Source organism: Gigantopelta aegis, chromosome 3 (assembly GCF_016097555.1).
Source record: "Gigantopelta aegis isolate Gae_Host chromosome 3, Gae_host_genome, whole genome shotgun sequence".
NCBI classification, from domain to species: Eukaryota; Metazoa; Mollusca; class Gastropoda; order Neomphalida; family Peltospiridae; genus Gigantopelta; species Gigantopelta aegis.
Genome location: NC_054701.1, coordinates 45620447 through 45648093, shown reverse-complemented (window position 1 = coordinate 45648093; position 27647 = coordinate 45620447). Strand labels below are relative to the sequence as shown.

Here is a 27647-nt window from a genome sequence, read left to right as displayed (position 1 = left end):
TATGCACCATCCCACAGACAGGATAACAAATACCACGGCCTTTGATATACCAGTCGTGGTGCACTGGTTGGAGCGAGAAATAACCCAATTGTCCCACTGACGGGGATCGATCCTAAACCGACCACGCATCAAACAAACACTTTACCACTGGGCTACGTCCCGCCCTTCAAGAGTCCACTGAGAGTGATTGATCCTGGAACCCATTACATCTCAGGCGAGCGCTCTCTGTCACCAAGCTTCATGAACTGATCTTTAAGAAGCTGGAATATCTACACCATACTGAGAGTGACTGATCGTGGAACCCATTACATCTCAGGCGAGCGCTCTCTGTGACCAAGCTACATGAACTGATCTTTAAGAAGCTGGAATATCTACACCATACTCCAACAGACTATTTGTAATAAGCACTTCAGATCTAATTCATACTTTGTGAAAACTTCTTTTCTTCTTTTTAAAAAAGAAAAAAGAAGAAGATGAAAGCCAAAATGCTCCGGAAAAAAAGGGAAAAAAATATTCATTAGTTAACACAGTTGATCTTTACCTTCCAAATGTTGCTTCCTTTTGCCTGAATCACTGCATGGACCATGCCCGCCGGTATGCAGATGACGGACATGAGAGCAATAACCCAGCCAATGTCTTGAGCCCAGGACGGATATTCATAGCCCGCCATCGACAGAGGCTTGTACTGGATCATACTAAATACCCAGATACCCTACCAACAAACATAACAATAACAGGTGTAACTATTCTCTCAGACTAAACGCATATACCAGTAATATACTGTATCAACTAAAATGTGTATACCAACTGGCAACTAAAAGGCATGTAATATGTGATCATCTAAATGCATACACACTGGTCTCGGTGGCATCATGGTTAGGCCATCGGTCTACAGGCTGGTAGGTACCGGGTTCGGATCCCAGTCGAGGCATGGGATTTTTAATCCAGATACTGACTCCAAACCCCGAGTGAGTGCTCCGCAAGGCTCAATGGGTAGGTGTAAACCACTTGCACCGACCAGTGATCCATAACTGGTTTAACAAAGGCCATGGTTTGTGCTATCCTGCCTGTGGGAAGCGCAAATAAAAGATCCCTTGCTGCTAATCGGAAAGAGTAGCCCATGTAGTGGCGACAGCGGGTTTCATCTCAAACTCTGTGTGGTCCTTAACCATATGTCTGATGTCATATAACTGTAAATAAAATGTGCATTTTAAATGTGTCATTTCGATATGTTCTATTTTGATACAATTATATTTCTGTTACAATCATTACAATATAACGTCATCCCATTGGTCCAGCCGTGGCAATGAGAGTTTGTTCATTTCTCAAGGAATGTAAAAATTACGTCGTCAGGGTATGTCATATCTGGTGATGTCATTTTATATTCAATTTGTTACTTTGTCTTACTGAGCGTTATGTTTATGGACAAAAAATAATTCAAAATAAAATATGAACTTTCAATGTTATCATTAGTAACGGGTAAGTATGTTTTAAATTTAATTATACTGATTGTGTGTTATGTTTTTTACGTTCATCAGGGTATGAACAAAACAATCATCAGCAAACTTATGTGAGAACGGCTTCGCCGATTCAGACAGTTTGCAGATGATTTTTGTTTGTTCATACCCCGATGAATGTAAAAGAAATAATATACAATCTTTAAGTGTATCTGAAGTGCAGGAGAATGTTAGGAAAATCAAGTGTCATACTAACCAGTATAAGTACTGGTGAGACAACATACCAGCACACGATGAAAACAAATGGTGGTTTTGTACCCGTCATTTCTTCAATGTTCCTACCTAGGCTTCTGGCACCTGTGTTAATAAAATTCAACACATTTCAGATGAGTGACATACATATCAAATATTTTTAAGGGAAAAACAGAATTTCTATTTTTTTTCCTTTTAGGATGGGGGTGGGGAAGATAGCAGTACTGTGACTAGCCTTAATGTTACTCTTACATAGAAGTTCGGGCAGATTTGGTGAAGCACAATTAAGTATCCAAGGACCCCTTCATGAAATATACCAAAGGCAAAGATTTCAGTTTATACTCTAGAATTTTGCATACCATACCTCCCCCCCCCAAAAAAAAATAATTAATAAATAAAAAAATTAATTAATTTGTATGGGTATTTTTGTGGGTATTTTTTAACAGGAATGTTTATTTCATAACACATCAACATGTTTAGATTGGGAGAAGAAACCTACATAGGTTTTTTTTTTTTATTAGCAAAAAGGAGTTACTTTTCTACAGATGGAACTATACATTTACGAAGCCTGTTTTTATTAAGCATTTTATTAAGGTGTTTAAGTATTGTAAATGTATGTAGTCACACGCGTGAGAGATATAAACAGGCTTTGTAAATTAAACCATTGTTGTTTTTTGTATCATACAAATGCATTGATCCTTCTTTTTTTTAAATATATTTTTAAAACTGTAGCTAGGTATGCCAGAAAAATAACCAAACCCTGGAGATACCACTGTTTTGTCTGAAACTCACCAAGGCCACTCATGATAGGATCTTTTTATCTGTCATATCTCACGCAGATCCTGCCAGTAGAGGTCCAATCAGAAACCATCTTACAAATGTTTTTAAGTAGAATATTAAATATACATGGATATTTTAAAAAGTTACTAACAGTGACAAACAGATAAATATCTGTTATACATTTAGCTCATAACTATTTCAATATTTTGTTCAATTGTTGGTTATAATCCTACAAATGAGTTATACTCAGACCTGTCAACCCTCCCGGATTCCACGGGAGACTCCCAGTATTTGATCAAGTCTCCCGAAACCCTGCCCTGGAAAACAATTCTCCCGAGAAATCCTTATTTTCAAAACATAAAAAAAATTCAACCTACCGTGGCCATATATAAAACTATCCAATTTCGTCCTAATAACGCTTCGATATCTGACTTGTAAACCGTCTCCCCACTAGATTACATAATGCAACAAGTGCCTGAGTTGACAGTGACTGCATCAGGTGCATGCATCAATACACACAATGTCAAAATCACATGTCAAATCGACACAACGAAAGGACCGGTTAGCTATATAAACAAAACGTAAATCAGGTAGCCTGGTAGTTTGGTATGTGTGTACAGTAAAATGTTGGTAACAAGAGTACACTTCAAGGGATTATTTTTGTATTTTTAATAAATGCTGTGTTTGACATAAAGTTACTCACGGAAATGGGTATAATTCTGGTATATTTCACTTAAACCAGGCAACACCTGTCTGGTATTAATGAATGAAAGTGGTATTCACTGTACTGTAAAAGCAGGTGATTGCAATAACTTCAAGGTGTTAGTGAATGAAAATGGATTGCACTGTACCATAAAACCAGGTGATTGCAATAACTTCACAGAAAGCCAGCACCATCAGAGATAAGGCAGCCACGTAATAGTCAATGAGTTGAAAAAACCAGATTCCACCCTGCAAAGAAGAGCAAGTATTTGATGTAATTATTATCTTCCAACCACAGTTAAACTCCGTTTGCATCAAAAGTAAACCAAGGAACCAATAAAGTTAAAATTCATATAAAAACATATTATTAAGTTCATTAACTTCATTTCATTTCAACTTATTTTCGTGTTTATATCCAATTAAGATTCAAACACGCTGTCTTGGGTATACACACCTCAGCTATCTGGGCTGTCTATCCAGGACAGTGGGTTAGTTGTTAATTGTTAGTGAGAGAGAAGAGTGAATGTAGGGCAATTGCTCACCGGACAATACCTCACCGGACAATTGCTCACTGGACAATTGCTCACTAATAAAGTGAGCAATAGGACAATTGCTCACCTAATGTGTTTTTTTATTAATAAAATTTTATTTATTATTTTATTAATAAAAAATAACAGACGTTTTAGAAAGCACTGGAGTTAGGTAATCATGGTCACCTTTGATATTTTTTCTTTTGTTAATAAAAAAGAACATAAAACATAGAATTTCTAAAGGCACAACTTCAAAGTTGTGTTAATTACACAATTCACTTAATTAAAGTTTTTGAGGTTCCTATAATTGTTTGTTTAAGGAGGCAGTTACTTCTGACTGATTATGAACATCAAAGGCATATAACATGTTTCAGGTATAGGTGTTAATTACTAATTACATTATATGTTTAGGATAACTAACCAAACATTATTGTTGGTTTAGGTAGATCAAACTTTTAGAATTATGTGTTGTTTTTACGTAATTATTGTCCGAACCAAATTGTTAACAACCAACGAAAAATTACTCTCCTACCTTTAATTGCCGTTAGATTTCCTCCAAAGTTTGTCCAGACAGAAATCTTGAAAAAACCATTACAATGACACATATTCCACATACCAGATGATAACTATGTCACCTATATTGACTTCGCTGAGAGCGCATAGGACAAAAAGCATGTAATTTTGTGCCAGCTGCCATTTTGACTTTTTATGGAATATTCTTCAAGAGGGGTGAAAGAATAGGACTTAATCTAACAACGTCATAACAAGTTATGATATAAAAGAAAACGTGATGACGTCATATTATTTATTATTATTTTTTATTATTATTATTATTAAAAAAAATTTAATGATACCACTAGAGATACCGGTAATTGATTTCATATTAATTGTGTCACATACTTTGGAGGCTTTCACCCCTCTTGAAGAGTATTCCATAAACAAGCAACATGGCAGACGGCAGAAAACTGCATGTATTTTTCCCTATGCAATCTCAGCAAAGACGATATCGGCGACATCGTTGCAGTTTCGTGTGTGGAATCTGTATATTTGTAGTGGGTTTTTTTCTGCGATTTGTGTCTGGACAAACTTTGGAGAAAATCTAACGGTAATTAAAGGTAGGAGAGTAATTTTTTAGTTGTTAAAGGAAGGGACAGTTAAGGCATTTGGCCTGGTATGCATATTCAACGATATATAATGCACATTATTGCTTAATATCAACAAGTATAATCGTATAGTTAATTAATAAAACGGTTAAATGTGACGGCTATTATATATATCGGGTGCAGCCATTTTGTACAGACATTTTGTTACCATCTCAGTGAGTACGCCCTCTGGCGAGCTGGTGGTTATGTAATACTTAATGCGTAACATCAGGAATGAGCCTTAGAACTAGAGAAACACAATCTACCTGGTTTTTGCGGGATGATAAATAGTCATACATTGCAATGTTCTGTAATAATACACATCCCAGTAAGCCAGCAGTAAGTATATCCAGCACTATATATATTATTTTTCAATACAAAATAAAATACCATTGTCAAAGTGGCTGCACAACAAGTTGAAATAATTAACAATGTTTTGTCCATGCATTAACCTACGTACTGAAATGTTACACGGAGTGTTTTCTTAGTTAATTGGTCTATGCTGTTAGTTGCTTCTACCTGTGATTCCTGATTGGCAGGTGTGTATTTGATTGGTAACCAGACAAGCCAAGTAATTGACGCTGTCTAGACACAAAAATACATACCGGTATTGTGGAATATTACCTGTCGCCCCTAAAATGGTAATGGTTTATTACTGTAAATAGTTCTGTAAAACTATTGATTAAGTAGACTTTTCCATCTAAAACCACAGAATTGACCAATTACGTAGTCCCAAAGAAAAGAAAATTATCACTTGGGTATCGTGGGTTGTCGTTTTTGCTCTAACGTAGCATATTAATAGGCCTAATAGTGTATATTTTTCCTTTGGATTATTTAACAGAGAAAAATACTATAACCCCATTTTGTTCCGTTAATGCAACTTGAAATATATTTAGTTAAATAGTTTATTATATTATTATGTCATTTATGCTGTTTTACAAGTCAGGTTGATCAAAGAGAAGCACCTTGTCGAAAATTACTGCTTTTGTTTACACTGTACATACAGCAGATGGTTAGGAGCTAACGTCACTTCGCCACAAGCTATCCCACCGGACGTCACAAAAACGAAACAAAATGGCTGCCCCCAGTTAGCAGGAATAATTATGTTTTTTTATTAACTCTAAAATTACGCGTTTTTCATTTGCAAAAGTGTCAGTATGTGTTGGTGGTCCGGGTATGCATCTTTCCAACACATAAGGCCCTTGTTTGAGTTGACCCTACCTTTAACAATTTGGTTCGGACAATAGTTACTTTTTAGCCTTTTATCACTACTCTGCAAGACTTACCATAAAAGCCCGATAGTAAGGATTTCCAAATGTGACAATTTATGAATAGTTTGACACCGTCACACCGGTGTTCTAGTAGACTAGTATTGTGTTAAAAAATAAAAATATGGCCTAAAACATTTAGCCTGACAGCTGAAACTAATAAAGATCATTAAAACGTTATGCCTTCTGTTTTCATTAAAAAACCCAACCCATAAATATAAAATTTAAATAATATCAACTATATTGCAATACATAATGCAATACAGTTTCTTATATCGCAATATATCGCAATACGGTTTTGACCGTATCGTTGCACCCTTACTTCGTACGGCAAGCTGATGGAATATAAAGTTGCGTACACTGGGTCACAGGCAACCGTGACCCTAGTGTACGGCGATACGAAGAAGAGGAGGAGGAGGACCGGTTCCAGAAAGAGGCCGTGCGCACCAGGGGTGGTTCAGGGGGAGCCAAAGTTGGCAGCTCAACTGCCGGTGGTGGCTCCTTCTGCATCGCTACCTCCGATCCGACCTGACCCGACAAGCCTGCCAGCTCTACTGACAAGCCTGCCAAGCCAGCTGCAGTCCCACACATTGTGGTGGTTGACTCCCCAGCCAGCCCGGAACAGGATACTCCAACAGCTCCAGCTGCAACTTCTGCAAAACAGAAGAAGCCACCTGTCAAGCCGGCCCGTCAAGCGACCGTTGGAAAACGGAAGGCCACCACTCCACTAACTGATAGACAGGAAAGGGACAGGCCTCCCCCACCACAACAGGAAATGTGTGACAAGTCTACACACTGGTCTCTACAGACAGCCAAACTACGTTACTTGGTGGCAGATACCAGCGACGTTTCGGCGCTGCAGCCCGGCCTCAAGGAGAGGTACTTCAAACCGCTACCTCTACAGATCGTCGGAGGAGACTTCACCTTCCACCACACGGTGCATGATGCTAGGACTCCTGGAATTATCATGATCTTCCGCCAAGAGGGAATCTACAGACAGGGCCTGCTCACAGCACAAATGGACAGTGCAACTATCCATAGGATGATCAAGGTTCTCTTTGGCAAGACTTCAATCTACGTAGCGAAATATCTTGCGGAATGGAGAAAATACCTTCCAAACTACATGTTGCAGGAGTTCATCACATCGCCGTAGACAACTTTCCTACCAACCCTCCTGCCAACATCCTTCACCTCCATGAATATGGACTTAGACTTTAAAACTTTTTTGGCCGCCATTTCAAAAACTTTGTTTATTTTTTTTTGTAAACAGTCTGGCACCCTTTATTTTTTTGGCCGTCCATCTAAATTGCTCCAATCACCTTCAACTTTGGATGAGCAGTCAAATTTTCTGTTTGGCCTTAATTTTAACCGGACATGGTTATTCTCAACTCTACTAAATTTTTCCAAATTCCGCCCACCTCAAACTTATCCTCCGCCTCCTGCCCCTGAATTGGTCACTGACGAAGTCAGAGGCTAAGTCTGGGGTGGGCGTGCCTGAACCTAAGTTGGATATGGGCACGTTAATATAGTTCCGCATCCGCATCATTTTTTTTTTTTTTCATAAAGAAAATTGATTTTATTAGCAATTATGGAGATCATTAAGACAGAGGTCATAGCAAGCTTTGTGTTGAAGGATTTATGTATGTTAAGAAAATAGCTAAGAAGGACTGGATTTGGTGGCAATGTGTGCAACAATGGTTCTCTGGCTGTAAAGGCGCAGTTACCACTGATGTTAATGTGACTGATTTGTGTTCCCATAGGAGCCACGATCTTGATCCTGATGAGGCAGCTGTTGAGGTGGCCAAGGTGCACTCATCCCTGAAGGAGAAAGCCCTGACCACGAAAGCAAGACCTGCTCAGATCCTGGCTGAAGGTCTACAGGATCTGGAGGAACTGTTGAATTATTTTGACCAGACCTATGTGAGTGGGACATTCCGACGAGCTCAGCGAGAAAGTGAAGCTGTGATGCGTATTCGTCCGATAGCGCCTATGTTTCCACCAGGTCTCTGGAATATCCATGACACCACCCTTGCAGATGGTTCCAGAACTATCAACAACTGTGAGTCATGGAACATTGGATTCCAGATGATGGTTGGCCATCAGCACCCTTCTGTGTGGACAGCTATCGACAGTCTACGCAAAGACCAGGTACTGGTTTCCACCCTCATCCTCCAACATCAGCGAGGTGAACCACCTAGGAAGAGGGTGAAGAGGTCCACTCAGCAGATGCAAAGCAGACTGCAGAATTTGTGTCAGGATTTTGCTGATGGAAACAGGAGACTGGGAGATTTCCTTCAGAATATCTCCCACAATATTCGATTGTGCTGAACTATAATGTGCTGTTCAAGAACTCTTATACTGACATTTCTATGCTGAACTAATGTGCTGAACTTGTTTAAAATATAGCTGATTTAGAATTAATTTTGTTATTTTATTTAAAGGTGTTTAATTGACATATCTATGCTGAACTAATGTGCTGAACTTGTTTAAAATATAGTTGATTTAGAATTAATTTTGTTATTTTATTTAAAGGTGTTTAATTGACATTTCTATGCTGAAATGATGTGCTGAACTTGTTTAAAATATAACTGATTTAGAATTAATTTTGTTATTTTATTTAAAGGTGTTTAATTGACATTTCTATGCTGAACTTGTTTAAAATATAGCTGATTTAGAATTAATTTTGTTATTTTATTTAAAGGTGTTTAATAAACCTAAAATAAAATTTTATTGATAAAAAAAATCAGCAATTGTGGTGAGCAATTGTCTTATTTCTCACTTTATTGTTGAGCAATTGTCCAGTAAGCAATTGTCCGGTGAGGGTGTAGTGGTCTTACACCTACCCATTGAGTCATTAAAACTCGCTCTGGGTGGGAGCCGGTACCAGACTGTGAACCCTACCAGTCTTATGGACGATGGCTTAACCATGACACCACCGAGGCCAGTATTATTAGCGTAAGTTTTAAACTCAAATAACTTCTTTTTTTAAACGTTTCGGTGTAAATAAAAAAGTTTCTTTACAAATTATCATCAAATTGCATAGATTAAATTTTATTTTACAATGCAGGTATGATGACAACTGCTGGAAAAGCCAATTCTACCCTTAGTCATTTTGTAATGCATTATTGATTACTTAACATACATGTCTAAAACATACCTGTGTAAAACATACCTGCGTAAAACATACCTGTGTAAAACAAACCTATGTGAAACATACCAAAGTAAAATATACCTGTGTAAAATATATATGCCTAAAACAAACCTATGTGAAACATACCAATGTAAAACATACCTGCGTAAAACAAACCTATGTGAAACATACCAATGTAAAACATACCTGTGTAAAACAAACCTATGTGAAACACACCAATATGAAACATACCAATGTAAAACATACCTGTGTAAAACATACATGCCTAAAACATACCTGTGTAAAACAAATCTGTGTGAAACATACCAATGTAACACACACCTGTGTAAATCCTGTCTGTATAAAACATACCAGTGTAAAACATACAAGCATAAAACTTACCTGTGTAAAACATACAAGCATAAAACTTACCTGCGTAAAACATACCAATGTAACACCTACCTGTGTAAAATATACAAGCATAAAACCTACCTGTGTAAAACATACAAGCATAAAACCTACCTGTGTAAAACATACCAATGTAAAACATACCTGTGTAAAACATACCAATGTAAAACCTATCTGTGTAAAACATACAAGCATAAACCCTACCTGTGTAAAACATACAAGCATACAACCTACCTGTGTAAAATATACCAATGTAAAACCTACCTGTGTAAAACATACAAGCATAAAACCTACCTGCGTAAAACATACAAGCATAAAACCTACCTGTGTAAAACCTACCAATGTAAAACCTACCTGTGTAAAACATACCTGCGTAAAACAAACCTATGTGAAACATACCAATGTAAAACATACCTGTGTAAAACAAACCTATGTGAAACACACCAATATGAAACATACCAACGTAAAACATACCTGTGTAAAATATACATGCCTAAAACATACCTGTGTAAAACAAATCTGTGTGAAACATACCAATGTAACACACACCTGTGTAAATCCTATCTGTATAAAACATACCAGTGTAAAACATACAAGCATAAAACTTACCTGTGTAAAACATACCAATGTAACACCTACCTGTGTAAAATATACAAGCACAAAACCTACCTGTGTAAAACATACAAGCATAAAACCTACCTGTGTAAAACATACCAATGTAACACCTACCTGTGTAAAATATACAAGCATAAAACCTACCTGTGTAAAACATACAAGCATAAAACCTAACTGTGTAAAACATACCAATGTAAAACCTACCTGTGTAAAACATACAAGCATAAAACCTACCTGTGTAAAACATACAAGCATAAAACCTACCTGTGTAAAACATACCAATGTAAAACCTACCTGTGTAAAACATACAAGCATAAAACATACAAGCATAAAACCTACCTGTGTAAAACCTACCAATGTAAACCTACCTGTGTAAAACCTACCAATGTAAAACCTACCTGTGTAAAACATACCAATGTAAAGCCTACCTGTGTAAAACGTACAAGCATAAAACCTACCTGTGTAATGTTGGGAAGTCCACAGAGAAACGACACAACACAGACAACAAGGACGAGGAATTCTTTTCTTTTGGGGTATTTTTTATTTGTGGTCTAAAATGGTCGCTGATTGTTGTGACAATCACTTCTACTGATGCAAACTAAAGAAATAAAAAATACACTAATACTTTTCAGTCATGACATAACCCAGATAAATACTAAAAGCAATAATATCTAGCAAATGCTGTATTACCAAATAAATTATGTTAAGAGCAATATCCAGCTAAGATGATATTATTAAATACCATAAGAGATAATACCTAGATAAATGTTAGCAAATTCTAACACAGATAAATAATACATAAGATGATATTACTAAAATAAATGCTAAGAGTGATATTACCCAGCTATGAGTGATATTACCCAGCTATGAGTGATATTACACGGATAAATGCTAACTGATATTACACGGATAAATGCTAACTGATATTACAAGGATAAATGCTAACTGATATTACAAAGATAAATGCTAGCTGATATTACAAAGATAAAGGAAGGAAATGTTTTATTTAACGACACACTCAACACATTTTATTTACAGTTATATGGTGTCAGACTTATGGTTGAGGACCACACAGATAATGTGAGAGGAAACCCGCTGTCGCTACTTCATGAGCTACTCTTTTCAATTAGCAGCAAGGGATATTTTATATGTACCATCCCACAGACAGGATAGTACATACCACAGCCTTTGTTACACCAGTTATGGAGCACTGGCTGGAACGAGAAATAGCCCAATGGGCCAACCAACGGGAATTGTTATATTATTATACAGACCATGAGAGACATTACCTGAGCTCCGTCCTGCCCACTTACAAAGATAAATGCTTAGTAATATTACACAGTAAGTATGAATGATATATTATTATACAGACCATGAGTGACATTACCTGAGCTACGTCCCGCCCACTTACAAAGATAAATGCTTAGTAATATTACACAGTAAGTATGAACGATATATTATTATACAGACCATGAGTGACATTACCTGAGCTCCGTCCCGTCCACTTACAAAGATAAATGCTTAGTAATATTACACAGTAAGTATGAATGATATATTATTATACAGACCATTATACAGACCATGAGAGACATTACCTGAGCTCCGTCCCGCCCACTTACAAAGATAAATGCTTAGTAATATTACACAGTAAGTATGAATGATATATTATTATACAGACCATGAGAGACATTACCTGAGCTCCGTCCAGCCCACTTACAAATATATATATATATATATATATATTTTTTTTAAATGCTGCTGAATGTTCAAGTTTGTGTTGTTTAACGACACCACGGGAGCACATTGATTAACTAATCATCGACTATTGAATGTCAAACATTTCGTAATTCTGACTTGGTAGTCATCAGAGTAAACCCGCTACATTTTTCCTAATGCAGCAAGGGATCTTTTACATGCACTTTCCCATAGACAGGAAAGCTGATACCACGACCTTTTTCCAGTTGTGGTGCACTGGTTGAAACGAGAAAAACCCCAATCAGCTGAATGGAATCCATCAAGGTGGTTCGATCCTGTGACACAAGCACCTCAAACGATGCTGCTGTATGCAGACTACACGTAGTTAAATATATTAATCACATTCAAACTTCTCAAATAAATAACAGATTTCACACAAGCTGATTTTAATCTCTGATCTGCAACCCACCTTCTGATATGACATCTTCCACATCCTTGCCCTGCGTGTAAGCAAGGTTGCCAAGGATAGAAAATATCGCAAAGCCTGCCAGGAGACACGTAAAAGCATAAACTGCTGCTAGCGAAAGAACATCTCTGAAAAGAGTAGAAACACATTTGGCTTGAATAATCAGTACTAAGTATATGTATACATAAGAACTGCTTAATATTAGCCTAATTCGTTGAATATAGATTTAAAAAAATAATAATAACAGATTTTTTTCTGCCTATATCCTTTATGGCAATCTGGTTAAAAGGTACCTACTTTTTCACCTTCATATCTTGATAAATCAAACTATAAATAAGCCATGCACCCTCTCCACCCACCCCCAACTGCCCAAGTACATTTCCTCAACTAGTCAGATTATACTGTGGCAACCTGTCTCCCTCTTTTTCTTTCTCCGTCCCTCCCTCCCTCTCCCTCTCTCTCTGTCTCAATATCTCTCTCAATATCTCTCTCTGTCTCTGTCTCTCTCTCTCTTTTACACATTTATTATTTACTTGAGGCTTTCCAGAACAATTCACATGTAAGATACAAATATTAATAATTATAATTATAGCTCATAAATACATTGTAATAGGGAACAACGCTAGTCTTAAATAAGTGAAAGTAGTGGGTCGGTTTATCCACGCCATCAATATATTCATTGCTAACTGGTAGGTACTACTGGTATGTACAAAATGTTAAAGAAATTATTAGTGAAGTAAAATGTCAATACACATGCATATGTTGCCAATTTATTACTTGTAACATACACATAAATACAGTCTGATGATGAATTTTTATTTTATTTGATAACCGTTGGGGTTTTTTTAACTTTAAAGTACAAATAGAATTTAGTTCTTGTAATGACTCTCACTTAATTGTTTAACTATGATACATTTGTGGCACAAGTCTTGTAACAGGAAGGAAGGAAATGTTTTATTTGACGACGCACTCAACACATTTTATTTACAATTATATGGTTAAGGACCACACAGATATTGAGAAAGAAAACCCGCTGTCGCCACTTCATGGTCTTTTCGATTAGCAGCAAGGGATCTTTTATATGCACCATCCCACAGACGGTAGTACATACCACAGCCTTTGATATACCAGTCGTGGTGCACTGGCTGGAATGAGAAATGGCCCAATGGACCCACCACCGACGGAGATCGATCCCAGACCAACCGTGCATCGAGCGAGCGCTTTACCACTGGGCTACGTCCTGCCCCTATTGTAGCAGATACAAGAAACATACATCAGTATAAAATATACATGTATGTGCAAGCCAAAGAAGTACAAAAGAAAGTATTTAAGATTAAAGTTCTGTTAGGAACTGATAAAATACACACGACAAACATTAAGAGCCACAAGATGTTTTCAACTTTTTTTTTAAATATGGTAAATACCCCGCCTCCCCCACCCCCCTCTTATTTGTTCTATTGTAGCTAAGGTCTCAACATTATGACATGTTCTTAAACTTGATTTAAACAACAATGATAAGTACCACTATGAACCAATGTGTAACAACTCAATGCTGAATGCATTTTCGTAGTCTTCATAAATGCACAAAACACAATTGAGTGCATGATGTTTGCATGTAGTATGGGTCAGGTTTGACTGAAACAAGGTTTAGAAATAATTAAATAGACTGGCCTCGGTGGCGTCGTGGTTAGGCCATCGGTCTACAGGCTGGTAGGTACTGGGTTCAGATCCCCGTCGAGGCATGGGATTTTTAATCCAGATACCGACTCCAAACCCTGAGTGAGTGTTTCCGCAAGGCTCAATAGATAGGTGTAAACCACTTGCACCGACCAGTGATCCATAACTGGCTCAACAAAGGCCATGGTTTGTACTATTCTGCCTGTGGGAAGCACAAATAAAAGATCCCTTGCTGCTAATTGGAAAGAGTAGCCCACGTAGTGGTGACAGCGGGTTTCCTCTCAAAATCTGTGTGGTCCTTAACCATATGTCTGACGCCATATAACCGTACATAAAATGTGTTGAGTGCGTCGTTAAATAAAACATTTCTTTCTTTCTTTAGTTAAATAGTTTGTTTTGTTTAACGACACCATTTGATCACATTCATTAATTAATTAATCATCGGCTATTGGATGTCAAACATTTGGTAATTTTGACTCGTAGTCATCAGTGGAAACCTACTACATTTTTTTCTAATTCAGCAAGGGATCTTTTGTATGCACTTTCCCACAGACAGGAAAACACATGCCATGGCCTTTGTCCAGTTGCAGCGCACTGGTTGAAATGAGAAAAAAAAACAATCAGCTGAATGGATCCACCAAGGTGCTTCGATCCAGCAATGCAAGCACCTCAAGCGAGCACTCAACCGACTGAGCTAAACCCCGCCCCTTGAAACAAGGTTTAGAAGTCATATATGATCAAAATGTGCTGAAATAATATGACACTAACAAACAATTACTGGTACCTAAGATCTAGTAGCTACTAATTATATTTGTTGGGTATATATGTGTCCATTTAATTCATCACATCTTGGAAAAGAAACTAGGTTAAGAAACAACATTTAAAAACTAATGGAAACAATGTAAAACTTGAACAAAAAACAAAACAACAAACAAACAAAAAAATACAGTAAAACTCTGCTTTTGTGACCATCGGTGGGGCTTATTAAAATTTGTCTTAATAATGGGGTGGTCTTAATACCGAATTACCAACATTAAAAGTGATGATTGTTTGGTAAATATTCATTGTGAATTTTACCTCCCACCCTCCTTTGCTGTTGTCGTCAGCAATGTCAAAACTAATTAAATTGGCGATGATGGTGAAATACAAGAATAATCCAGTGTCAAAACCTGCTTCAGTTATCACAAATTTTGGTCCCGTTCTTTTTCTTAATTATAACACAATACAGATTAACAACTGTCTGGACAAATGTCACCCTCTCGACTTTTTAGGACATCCACTGCCCCAAAGGTAATACAAACACGTGACTTCTGTCTCACTTAACAGATTGCCACTAATCGTTGCATTTGTTGTCAGTTTTTGTGAAAAATAAAGTACTAGGATGGTATTGCATTAGCTTTCATAAAAATAACAAACATGTTACTCGGTGTAACTGTTACTATTCAACATTACTGTAGGCAAGTTATACAATAAAATAACTGTGCATCGCACTTTCCATTAATTAACTGTGATTTCCTAGTTCGAAAGTAATATCTTTAGTTTGTTTTTCCAATAGAACTTTCAAAGTTTAGTTTGTATACTAGTAACACATTAATCATGTATATATTTTTTAAATAAAATATACTAAAGTAGACAATGAACGTTTTCACTTCTTCATTTTACGTGTTAAAATCGACAAATTCAAATAAATATTATTTTGTTTGGAAAAGGTAAAGTTGGGAGTTGGGGGGGTGGGGGGTGGGTGGTGGTGGTTGTTTAACGACATCAAAGATAAAGCATATTGATTTAATAATCATCCGACCCCATACAACCGTAAATAAAATGTGTTGAGTGCGTCGTTAAATAAAACATATCCTATCCTTCCTTCCATCTGCTGTTGGATGTCTAACATTTGGTAATTTTTACATATAATCTTAGAGAGGAATCGGGTGCATGTGCAGGGGGAGGGTATTGGAGGTCGAAACCATTACTTGCCCAAGCTTAAAAAAATTTGAAATGTATTTTTGGGGGGAGCATGGCCCCATATAAACTTCGCTCAACAGTCTATAACCCCAACCCTGCTGAAATCCCTGCACATGCGCCTTGGAAACCCGCTACAATTTGTTTTAGCAAGGGATCGTTTATATGTACCATCCCACAGACAGGATATCACATACCATGGTCTTTTTGTATACCCGCCGATTGGGATCGATCCTAGACTGACCGCTCATTTCCAAAAAACACCTTTTTAGGTCTAAATAATGAATAAAAATAACATATAGTCTTGAAAAATATGACGTAAATCGAACACAGTACCCTCTTCCTCTGCGGAGTGCGGCGTCATATATGCACCAAACGTAATTGGATTTTCTTAAATAATAAAAATATTCGAGGGAATGTAGTTTTAAAGGCTTTTTACTCTACATTTATTAGAAATTCATATCCTGGCAACTACCCTTTTGTAGTTGCAACCCTCCAAAAAAAGATAAATCATGGATCTGTCCCTGAGAATCTCACCTTCCCTGTTGACTTGGGTCCTTTTCATATACAGAAATATACGATGATCCAACACAGGAGAAGAATGAGCGCCAGCTTCCATTTGATCACACACACCTTGTTCCTCTATTCCTGATGTCCTACCTAGAACTCACTTGCTGAAAGATCACAAGAAACACTGACTTGAGTTACCATCTGACTACACCCTGCTTCTCTATTCCAGATGTCCTGCCTAGAACTCGCTCACAGAAAGATCACAAGAAACACTGACTTGAGTTACCATCTGACTACACCCTGCTTGTCTATTCCAGATGTCCTGCCTAGAACTCGCTCACAGAAAGATCACAAGAAACACTGACTTGAGTTACCATCTGACTACACCCTGCTTGTCTATTCCAGATGTCCTGCCTAGAACTCGCTCACAGAAAGATCACAAGAAACACTGACTTGAGTTACCATCTGACTACACCCTGCTTGTCTATTCCAGATGTCCTGCCTAGAACTCACTTGCTGAAAGATCACAAGAAACATTTACTTGAGTTACCATCTGACTACACCCTGCTTGTCTATTCCAGATGTCCTGCCTAGAACTCGCTCACAGAAAGATCACAAGAAACACCGACTTGAGTTACCATCTGACTACACCCTGCTTGTCTATTCCAGATGTCCTGCCTAGAACTCACTTGCTGAAAGATCACAAGAAACATTGACTTGAGTTACCATCTGACTACACCCTGCTTGTCTATTCCAGATGTCCTGCCTAGAACTCGCTCACAGAAAGATCACAAGAAACACTGACTTGAGTTACCATCTGACTACACCCTGCTTGTCTATTCCAGATGTCCTGCCTAGAACTCACTTGCTGAAAGATCACAAGAAACACTGACTTGAGTTACCATCTGACTACACCCTGCTTGTCTATTCCAGATGTCCTGCCTAGAACTCGCTCACAGAAAGATCACAAGAAACACCGACTTGAATTACCATCTGACTACACCCTGCTTGTCTATTCCATATGTCCAATGACTTGAGTTACCATTAGGTCTCTACAACAGTATACACCAAAGACCCTGGAGTGTACTGTCCTGTCTATGGTAAAAACCCAAAAGTGTTTCAACCAGTTTGCAATGGCCAGGCTCATACAGCTCTTATCCAAATAATATTAAAAATCAATTAACTCTGACATTTTCAATTAGATCAAACCATTTCAAATTATGTGCCAAATCACTTTAAGAAATTCAAGCACACACAGTTTCTTCTTTGGCTTAACTCCCTAAAGGGACCCATTCCAAATTCCGCTTCAACAAAAATCCCTTGTGTGCTCTTCTAGTCTGTGGATCAGGCTGCCTCTGCTCTTGTGTGCTTGTCAGTTTGAGAACACCCCTTTTCCCTTCCCAACTCTCCTCCTGTATTGGACAAAGGAACTGGCCCACATTAGAACTTGTGCCAAATACAGGTGTGCACTACAACAGCCTGCTCTGAACCTGCTCATTAAATCATTTCTTCCTCCTCATTCATGGTGTGCTGTGAGTGATAGATCAAGCAGTGCTGTCAATCAAACATTACACTTACCAATGTATGCGTAGTGAACACCAACAACATTTTAAATACTCCAGGGTCTATGATCGCTGGTTTTATTTATTTCTAATTTATAATTGCTGTTTTTCTTTCATGTAGTGCATTTTACAGCCAAATTCCCAGGGATATATTCTCTGACATTCTACACCAAGTGTTACCTGGACAATGTATCTGATACCTAATAGTTTGTTTGTGTTTTGTTTAGCAATACCACTGGAGCACATTGATTAATTAATCATCAGCTATTGGATGTCAAACATTTGATAATTCTGACTCGTAGTCATCAGAGGAAACCTGCTACATTTTTCCTAATGCAGCAAGGGATCTTTTATATGCACACTCCCACAGACAGAAAAGCACATACCACGGCCTTTGTCCAATTGTGGTGCACTGGTTGTAACGAGAAAAAATACAATCAGCTGAACAGATCCACTGAGGTGGTTTGAACCTGCAATGCAAGCCCCTCAAGCAAGAACTCAACCGACTGAGCTAAATCCTGCGCTGATACCTAATAGCTACTACCAGTAATCAAACAATGATTTTAGGTGTAAATACACATGCCTTGCCTATTTAGTTCCAATTTAATCAACGTAACATAAAAACACAGTTTGATACTGTTGATGCTACTATCAATGCTAAAAAAAAGTAACTCAATTGAAATAAGAACAAAATCATCATCATCATCATCATCATCAGGGAATTAGCTAGCAGGGGGCTGCAGTTTCCCCTCAAAAAAATACTGGTTATTGAGATTAACGTTTTAAGTATGTAACCTCCCTAAATGGCTGCAAAGTGGTATTTCAGAGCCTCTAGACTGAAAACTTTCCTGGGGGTATGCCCCCTGACCCCCTAATGTCTTGTGCATTCCATGCTCATTCATTCCAAGAATTCATCTACCCCCACACAAAAAATCCTAGCTATGTATCTGTTCATTATCATATTTATCATATTTATCATATTATCATCATAATCATCATTTCATTCCAGTCCCCCGGTATTTGATCAAATCTCCTTTCACCTGTGCGGGAGACAGTTTCTCCTGTTAAATTACATTTTTGTAAGCATAAAAAAAAAATCGATCCTCTTTTGTCAAAATAACAGAAGGGAAGTAACTCTGCCTTTTTTCTCATTCGGAAAATGTCGACTACTTTCGGTTTCCGAGAATGTAACAGGCCGAATTGTCCCGACTGTTTAACCTTTGCCGAAGTGAGAATTGTGGGATAGCCTATTTATATTGTTAAAAAAGCACATGGAGTTTATAAAATGACGTGTTATTATAATGTTTGTTGTCATCGTAATGGCTACGAAACGTGTTGCCGCTAATTCAACAGGCTGTGTATTGACATTCAGTGTTGCCATATAAAAAAAAAAAAAACTATCCAATTTAGTTCTAATAACACCTCTGAATTGTAAAATGTCTTCCCACTGGATTACATAATGCAACTATGACGAATCTGAACTGCCAGACTCCCGAGTTGACAGCGATACACATGCATGTTAAAATCACATGTCACAGCAAAACAACGAAAAGACCAATTAGCTGTATAAACATACTTGTGTCAGTTAATTTTGTATGTTTGTGCGGTAAAATGTTGGTTATAAGGGTACACTTCAAGAAATTATTTTTGTACAATTAAAAAATGTGTTTGACATTGACATAAAGTTACTCACGGAAATAGGTATAATTCCGGTATATTTCACACGATGTCCCTAATGAGGTTTTACTTATGATTAATGAAAATACAATGTTTATTGCATCATTATAATGATTTTAAATAAGTACCACGCCACCGTTCCTCATTATAGTAAAAACTTAATATTAATTTATAAGATTTATATAAATTTGTCTTTGGTACTTGGGTACACTAACCACAAATGATAATGTAACGCAACCTGTAAGGCTGTAAGTGTAATACCGTAAATGTACTAATTAATTTTTTTAGTTTTACCTCTCTATTTTACATCTTACAAATAAAAATCTTCTGTTGGTGACCTCACGTGATTTGGACAGGAGACGTCTGCAACTTGACCCATCACCGTGGTAACAGTGGTGGTGGTGTTGTGCTCTGTGTGGGAGATATTCCTGGCCATGTACATCATTGGTCCACTGCCATTAGTTACAGACATATTGGTGATGCCATCGCAACACAAAGTGGAACTCCAGTCAACACAACACGTTGTCCACGGCAACTCTGCTTGGAAGGTGTTGAAGAGGTAGAAGAAAGACCACGTGATGATGACGATGTAGTATGTGCCGAACAGAAACGATATGACAACTGTAGCAAGCCCAGCACCTGGACAACAGAAAGAAGAAGGAAATGTTTTATTTAACGACGCACTCAACACATTTTTATTTACGGTTATATGACGTCGAACATATGGTTAAGGACCACACAGATATTGAGAGAGGAAACTTTTCTGAACATATGTATATTGTCACATGACGGTGATAGTTTATTTTTAAGACTAACTGACAAGTAACCCATGGCATTGGTGATTATTTCATATGATATGACACACACACACCATCTTATATATAAGCCTACGTCCTTAGCCCACTGTCGACAGATTCTCTGCCTATGACTGCCTTATTGCTGTTGGATAAATAATCATTATAATTAAATTACTGAGGTACGAAATAACCATGGTACGAAATGACCAAATAACCATGGTATGAAATGACCATGGTACGAAATGACTTGGGTACGAAATAGTAAAATTGGGTACGAAATGACTATGGTACGAATTGATTGGTTACCGTGGTACTTGTAAAACTAAGTACTGTACATGTACTGGTACTATTGGACTGGACTGATTGTTTAAAGTGCACATTCAGAACAAGCCTCAGCCTATAATTTTGTGTGAAAATAAATGGGTGTTGTAAAATCATCCCTTTAATATACTCTTTAAAAAAGTAGGGGAACCTGAAATATTAATGTTAATATCAACTATTAGACCGAACATACGTTTTGACCACAGACATCCTAGTAAAGAATGTTCAGGTCTGTTTATCAACACACCGAAACACATTCCATAGTTTGCACATGCATCAAGCAGTTGCCCCGTGCACGTGCTTGGAGTGTTATTCTCGATTTTGAAAATTTCCAGGAAGGTCCATTAATCACTGTGGAACATTATTTCTGTCAATCTTTTTCATTCTGTTGATCATACAGTTGTTATTGTTTTGTTTTTAGTAATTTTTATTGTTTGAATTTGCGATTTACTGATAAAAAAACGTCAACTTTCAAATTTCACTTCTGACCCCAATCGTCCTTCAAGATCTTTGGTGGTCATAAAACCTACAGTAATAACTGAACTACCAGTTGTACTGTTTGCCCAATTAATTCACTATTATCTTGTAACCATTCCTCACAGCTAATATACCTTACAATTTTGGAAATTGTAAATTCTTATTAGAGTTCCCCTACTTTTTTTGAAGAGTATATATTGAAAATAAGCCATGAAAGGTTCAACTTTCTTCAGCTAAGGGAGAGGGGTTGTAGTATTCATATATACATTTATAGATCATACTTTGATTCGTATGGTGCACATAATATTTTGGTTACATATGTTAGTTAACATTGTCGTCCATGGGATTTTATTTGGTATAGTACAACCTGCATAGTATCTGAGAGGAACATACACGTTTCAAGACACGTAATCTGTGCTGTTGCATTCAGGTCAACTACCTTTAAGTATTAACCTTGGTCTTCACATGACATCACCGTAAGATAATTTGAACTTAAAATTACTGCAGTCTATTTATTCAGTCGACACGACTGTTGGTGGGCATAACTTAATTGACACAACCCACAAACAATCATTAATGTTTGGTATAATTTTATAGTGTTAACAAAAGAACAATCAAAGATAGAGTTTAATAGGATAAACTAATGAAGAAAATATAATTTTAAACTCCATGATCAAACGACATTCTTCACTATGGGCAAATATTGCTATTTTTTATACTTACTGACAAAAACATTTCTTGTACAAATTGTAAATAAAAACATGTTAAATAACACATTTTTGTTATTACCAAATTTGTTGACAGATATAAAATAATCTATTAAAAATGTCAATTAATTCATAATCTATTAAAAATGTCAATTAATTCATAATCTGTTAAGAGTCAATTAAGTTGAACTCTTTGCACTATAAATATCGGAGGCCGGCACCTGCGCCCATGACAGGCATGCACTATATCATCAGCTTGTTCTGAATGTTCACGTAAAACCCTATGACCTGACTTGACATGGTCCTCTATTACAGACTAAAACTATCTTACTTATTAACTATAATAAATAAATACATAAAATAAAATGCACTTGATACATATATCAATCTTGTTGTAGAAATTCAGATAAGGAAGACTTTTCAAATACACATAAATAACCAGACTTTTTCTCGTTTTTACCTAATGTCACTTAACGACACTCAACATGTCAAGTTCTTGTTCTTCACAAGATCAAATGCAATTCAACAGTTCGTGTCCTGTCTACATTACACAACCAAAAACCATCACTGAATGTCCTGTACAACAATTTATAGAATCACCCCGATTAGAATGGCCACAACAACATCATTGGACCATACATGGACACCTGGTAGAGCTGTAAGGATACGGGAGGTCGTGATACCATACGTATCCTGATACTTGGGTCGTGATACGATACTTAACTTTTCATATCAATCATCGATAATTAAACTATTTAGTTCCAGTTTTAGAAACATGATAACCTTAATAAAAATTTAAGACATGACACTAGCCCGAGTACTCTGACTGTAAGAGAGCTAGACGGACATTTGAACATAAATACGCTCTCATTAATGAGTAATGACAGCATGTTTATGTCCAAATGTCCGTCTAGCTCTCTTACAGTCAGAGTACTCGGGATAACATGACACAAGCTGATTATGGGGCGGATTATGAGGGGTTTCCCAGTTGCACAGACCCCCTCCCAGGCTAAAAAAAAAACCCCAACCCACCACGTAGATCTAAGTTGATGTCCAAGTAAAATTTATAATTTCAAATTATAAACATTTACTTATTGTTTCGGAAACCACCTTACCTAAAGCATAATCCGCCCCTGTGTATTACAGGATAGTTTTATTGTCATCTGACAATAAAATGAAATTACGTTTCCATTGCTCTATTGTGCATTTTTGTAAGTTTGTAAATTTCTGTTTCAACTTTTTTTACCAAACATTAAAACATGAATGTATCGTATTGTATCGCGATACAGCTGTTCTGAATCGATGTATCATATCATAGCTCTCGTATCGCGATGCAATACTGTATTGCCGTATCGTTACAGCTCTAATAAATGGTACAAAAAATAAACGATTATTATCACAAAACGACTATCATCACGACAAACCTTTGAAGAAGGGACAGAGCTTGGACAGAGCCCCAACAGGTCCCTGTCGCGTGTACTGACCAATGGCCATCTCCATGTAGACCAGTGGAATCCCACACAGCACCAGCATTATGAAGAAAGGAATGAGGAAAGCACCTGCAATCATTTTCAAGAATGGGTAACAGTAACCTAAATGGTCATAAATTTAAGCGTCATATCTTGGATAATCCAAAATGTGTTTGTGGGCATCATGTGGAAGATACCGAACATTTCTTGTGTCATTGCCGTCCGTTCAGGGTGCATCGAAATACCCATCTACAGAAATATCTACATGTTAACTATAACATTTTATTATTTGGCGATCTACACTTAACTAATCAGGAAAATATAGACATTTTTAAATCCGTTCATGACTTTACTGTAAGCACTAAACGTTTTGAAACTTATTAGCACTGTTACATTTCTCTACCTGTATTATTTCTATGTACGTATCTTTCCTTTCTGTAGCTCACTTTTATGTTATTCATCTACTATTATGTTTTATTATTATTATTATTATTGTTAGTTATTAATTGTACTTTGTCTGTCATCTTGTCAGTTTGTAGGGAAAGGTCCTAATATAGGCTTGTAGCCTGTCGACCAATCCCACCAGCAAATGGAATAAATATTGTTTAAACTAATCATTTTCAAATACAAATATTGAAGTTAAAGTTTGTTTGGTTTAATGACACCACTAGCGCGCAATTTATTAATCATCGGCTATTGGATGTCAAACATTTGATAACTCTGACATATTAGTCCAGTAAATTTAAGCCAAAATTTAGGTGAACCTAGAACAATTTGCAACAAGTTATTTTTGTTTTATATTTTCAAGATGTCCACTTTGAACATTATATCCAAAATTTTACAGAGAAAACTTGCTATGTTTTTAAATGAATAGCAAAGAGTCTTTTATATGCACTATCAGGCCTGTAAGCACCGGGGGAGGGGGTGCACAGACCCCCTAATTTGAGAACAAAAATGTACAGGTTGTTTTCCTACTCTATATATAAAGAAAGATAAAAATATGGCTTGTGTTAGGGTTCGACAAATCCACTAGACCTTGGCCCAGGGTTCGAACTTAAGAATTTGTCTCCCACGGCAATTTTAAACAAAAAATTGCCATAGGTGAAACGTCCCACCGACGGCTATTGTTAGCCTGCCTATGGCAATTTAAAAAAAAAAAGTGACAAACATGATTCTATGTCTTTGCTTTATATTGACATATTTCAAATGTGCAAATGTTAAATATTGACAGACAATGTACACCAATGTTTGTCCATTGTTGAGGAGCTTCACCGAAAGCAGAAAAGTGTCATCGGTGATGGTCTCTACCCACGATAATTTATATCTCAACGACGGCAATTGCAGTCAGTGCCGTCAATAAGTTCGAGCCCTATTGGTCCTGGCTAGTGTATTTGTGGTCTGGGCTAGTGGCAATCATCAGCTGTATTACTGCAGTACATTAAGCACTAGTCAAAGCTTCACTGAGGGCTAATGGCTTTCTCAAACATTTGTCGCACACTGCTTGTGTCCCCCTATTCAAACAAACATTAATAAATAATTTTGGCGGACAGCTTCCATTATGTATCTTTGATATAGCAATATTTTGAACAGTACAGGCCTTTGAAAACTGCAAATAGGTAATTTTGTTTGTGTGTCTTTCACGCAAATCTAATTCTGCATAACCTGTATTTTTTATTGCGAATTAAATTTAAGACATCATTTACATTGACATAACAGGTTATGCAAAAAGGGAATGAGTTACCTAGTTTTGGATAACCCATTTGCAACATTTAATTCAGGGGCGGGATGTAGCCTGGTGGTAAAGTAACGGGCTTCCCTGATGCGCAGTAGGTCTGGGATCGATCTTTGTCTATGAGCCTCAGGCATGGTGGAAGCAAGTAAACATTGGGGGGGGGGGGGGGGGGGGGGGGTGCTGCTGACTGAGATTGACGGCGCAAAGCAAAGTTTCCAGGGGGGTTCGGGGTATGTTCCCGTGGTAAAATTATGAAAACTAGATGTCCTGAAATGCAATTCCTGCATTCTACAAGTAAAATTCATCTCTGCCTTAAGATTTACTACCAGTAATATGTTTTATTCAGAATTGGGGGGGGGGGGGGGGGGGGGGGGCGAGGACAGCCCAACAGCCCACCCTGCTCCACTGTGCCTGAGCCCATTGGGCTATAAATTTCTCATTCCAGCCAGTGCAACACGTCTGGTATATAAAAGGGTGTGGCGTGTGTTATCTTGTCTGTGGGATGGTGCATATAAAAGACCCTTTGCTTTTTATTAATGAAAAGACACCACAGCATCGTAGAGGTCAAAAATTAACGAGCTACTCTCGATTCACTAATAACAAAACCTATATTAGCTCGGCCATTTACCTTTCGACCGACCATTCAAAATTGCGCCAAATTCCCTCAATCAAAATTGCGCACCCTTTTCTCTTTGGCATTTAACTGCTCCATTCAAATTCCATAGCACCACCACAACCCCCACCCGCCTGCTACCGATTTGATCGGGCTGCTGATGCTCCCTTGCACCTGCCAGTGCAGGCGGTCCCTCCTCTCCCCTCCCCACAACTTTCCTGTCATGGACGGAGGAGCCGGCCAAGGCCGGCTTTTGTGCCCACGACAGGCGTGCGCTACAACAGCTTGTTCTGAATGTGCACGTAAAACCCTATGACCTGACCTGACCTATTAATGAAAAAATGTAGCGAGTTTCTTCTCTTAAACTATATGTTAAAAATTACCAAATGTTTGACATCCAATAGCTTTCAATGTGCTCTAGTGGTGGCGTTAAACAAAACAGACTTTAATAAATTTAATAAAATAAAACAAATATATTTTTTCCTCTTTCAGTTTTTAAACTTGGCACCTAATCAATTAACTTACCAATACTATTTTTTTCTTATTACCTATATTTCACTAAATATATTGTTTCTTTGGGGTGGGTGGGAGGTATATATGAATATATTTGATTAATATTATTTACAGTATATAATATATATTATAATAAATATTTTGTCCTCTTTCAATTAGCTTTAATTGATTCATTTAAATAACTGAATAAAACAAAAAGTGCTGAATCGTTGTGATAAGAAAATATTTTGGGGGAGGGGGGCAACAGTGGACTATATTACGTGTGTAGGAAAAAAATATCTGAAGTGAGAGGGGGTATAATCTCTAGTGGGGGGGGGGGGGAGGAGGCATAAGACAAATTTTTATCTTTATTTACATAAAGTATAAGGCCAAAAAAATAGTAGCCCCGTCACTTAGTTCACCAAGGTAAACATCTACGGTTCATTTTTTAACATTTTGACATTTACGGCACAGCAATAAACATCACAGTAATAACTACCCCGTCACTGAGAACGGACCTGCTATATAAATGAAGGAAGAAAGTAAAGCTAGAATTAATGTTAAGATAAGATTTTAAAATAAGTATATTTAACAACACCCTGAGTGACCCTCCCATCAAATAAAATCACAGGCATGGGGGAACTCCCCTCAACTCTGAACATAATGCACTCCTACGCTAAGTCAGACTACAATACAAGCTATATTATATAACCCGGTTATATAATACAGGCATAATGTTAAATATACCAACCTCCGCCGCTTCTAAAACATAGATAGGGGAACCGCCATACATTCCCCAACCCTACAGCGTATCCGATAGTTGCCAACAAAAATTCTAATTTCTTGGACCAATGTGCCCGTTCCATGTTCGCGTTTTGTGATGCAACTGATGTACGAACCTAGTTATGTACGAAACTAGTGAAAATAAACTCCCATGGTCGTGAAACAGCCCACCAGTTCTTCCCGTGTTCAAAGGGCTGCGATATATTATTGTAAACAAAACTCGTATAGCGACAACTCACGCATGATTATGAACGTGACAAGTCAAGCATGAACGTAGCGCTATCCTGACGTGTTTTCTGCTGCTTTTGAAGGATTTATATATAAACATATACAGTCAAGCCTGTCTTAGGCGGTCACACATGGGAGTAGATAAAAGTGGCCGCTTAAGACAGGTGGCCGCTGAGTACAGGTTGCCACATATATAGT

General features: G+C 37.4%; 1 protein-coding gene across 1 annotated transcript; it reads right to left on the bottom strand.

Annotated features, from left to right (window-relative positions):
- Positions 1 to 83: 83 nt before the first annotated feature.
- LOC121368668 (sodium- and chloride-dependent GABA transporter ine-like) lies at positions 84 to 27304 on the bottom strand. The gene is given in 11 exon segments (XM_041493407.1): positions 84 to 712; positions 1714 to 1814; positions 3341 to 3440; positions 10743 to 10828; positions 10831 to 10882; positions 11574 to 11592; positions 11880 to 11898; positions 12449 to 12573; positions 20145 to 20469; positions 23557 to 23691; positions 27190 to 27304. Coding segments are annotated over 11 exon segments (1272 nt in total). The 3' UTR covers positions 84 to 517.
- Positions 27305 to 27647: the final 343 nt, after the last annotated feature.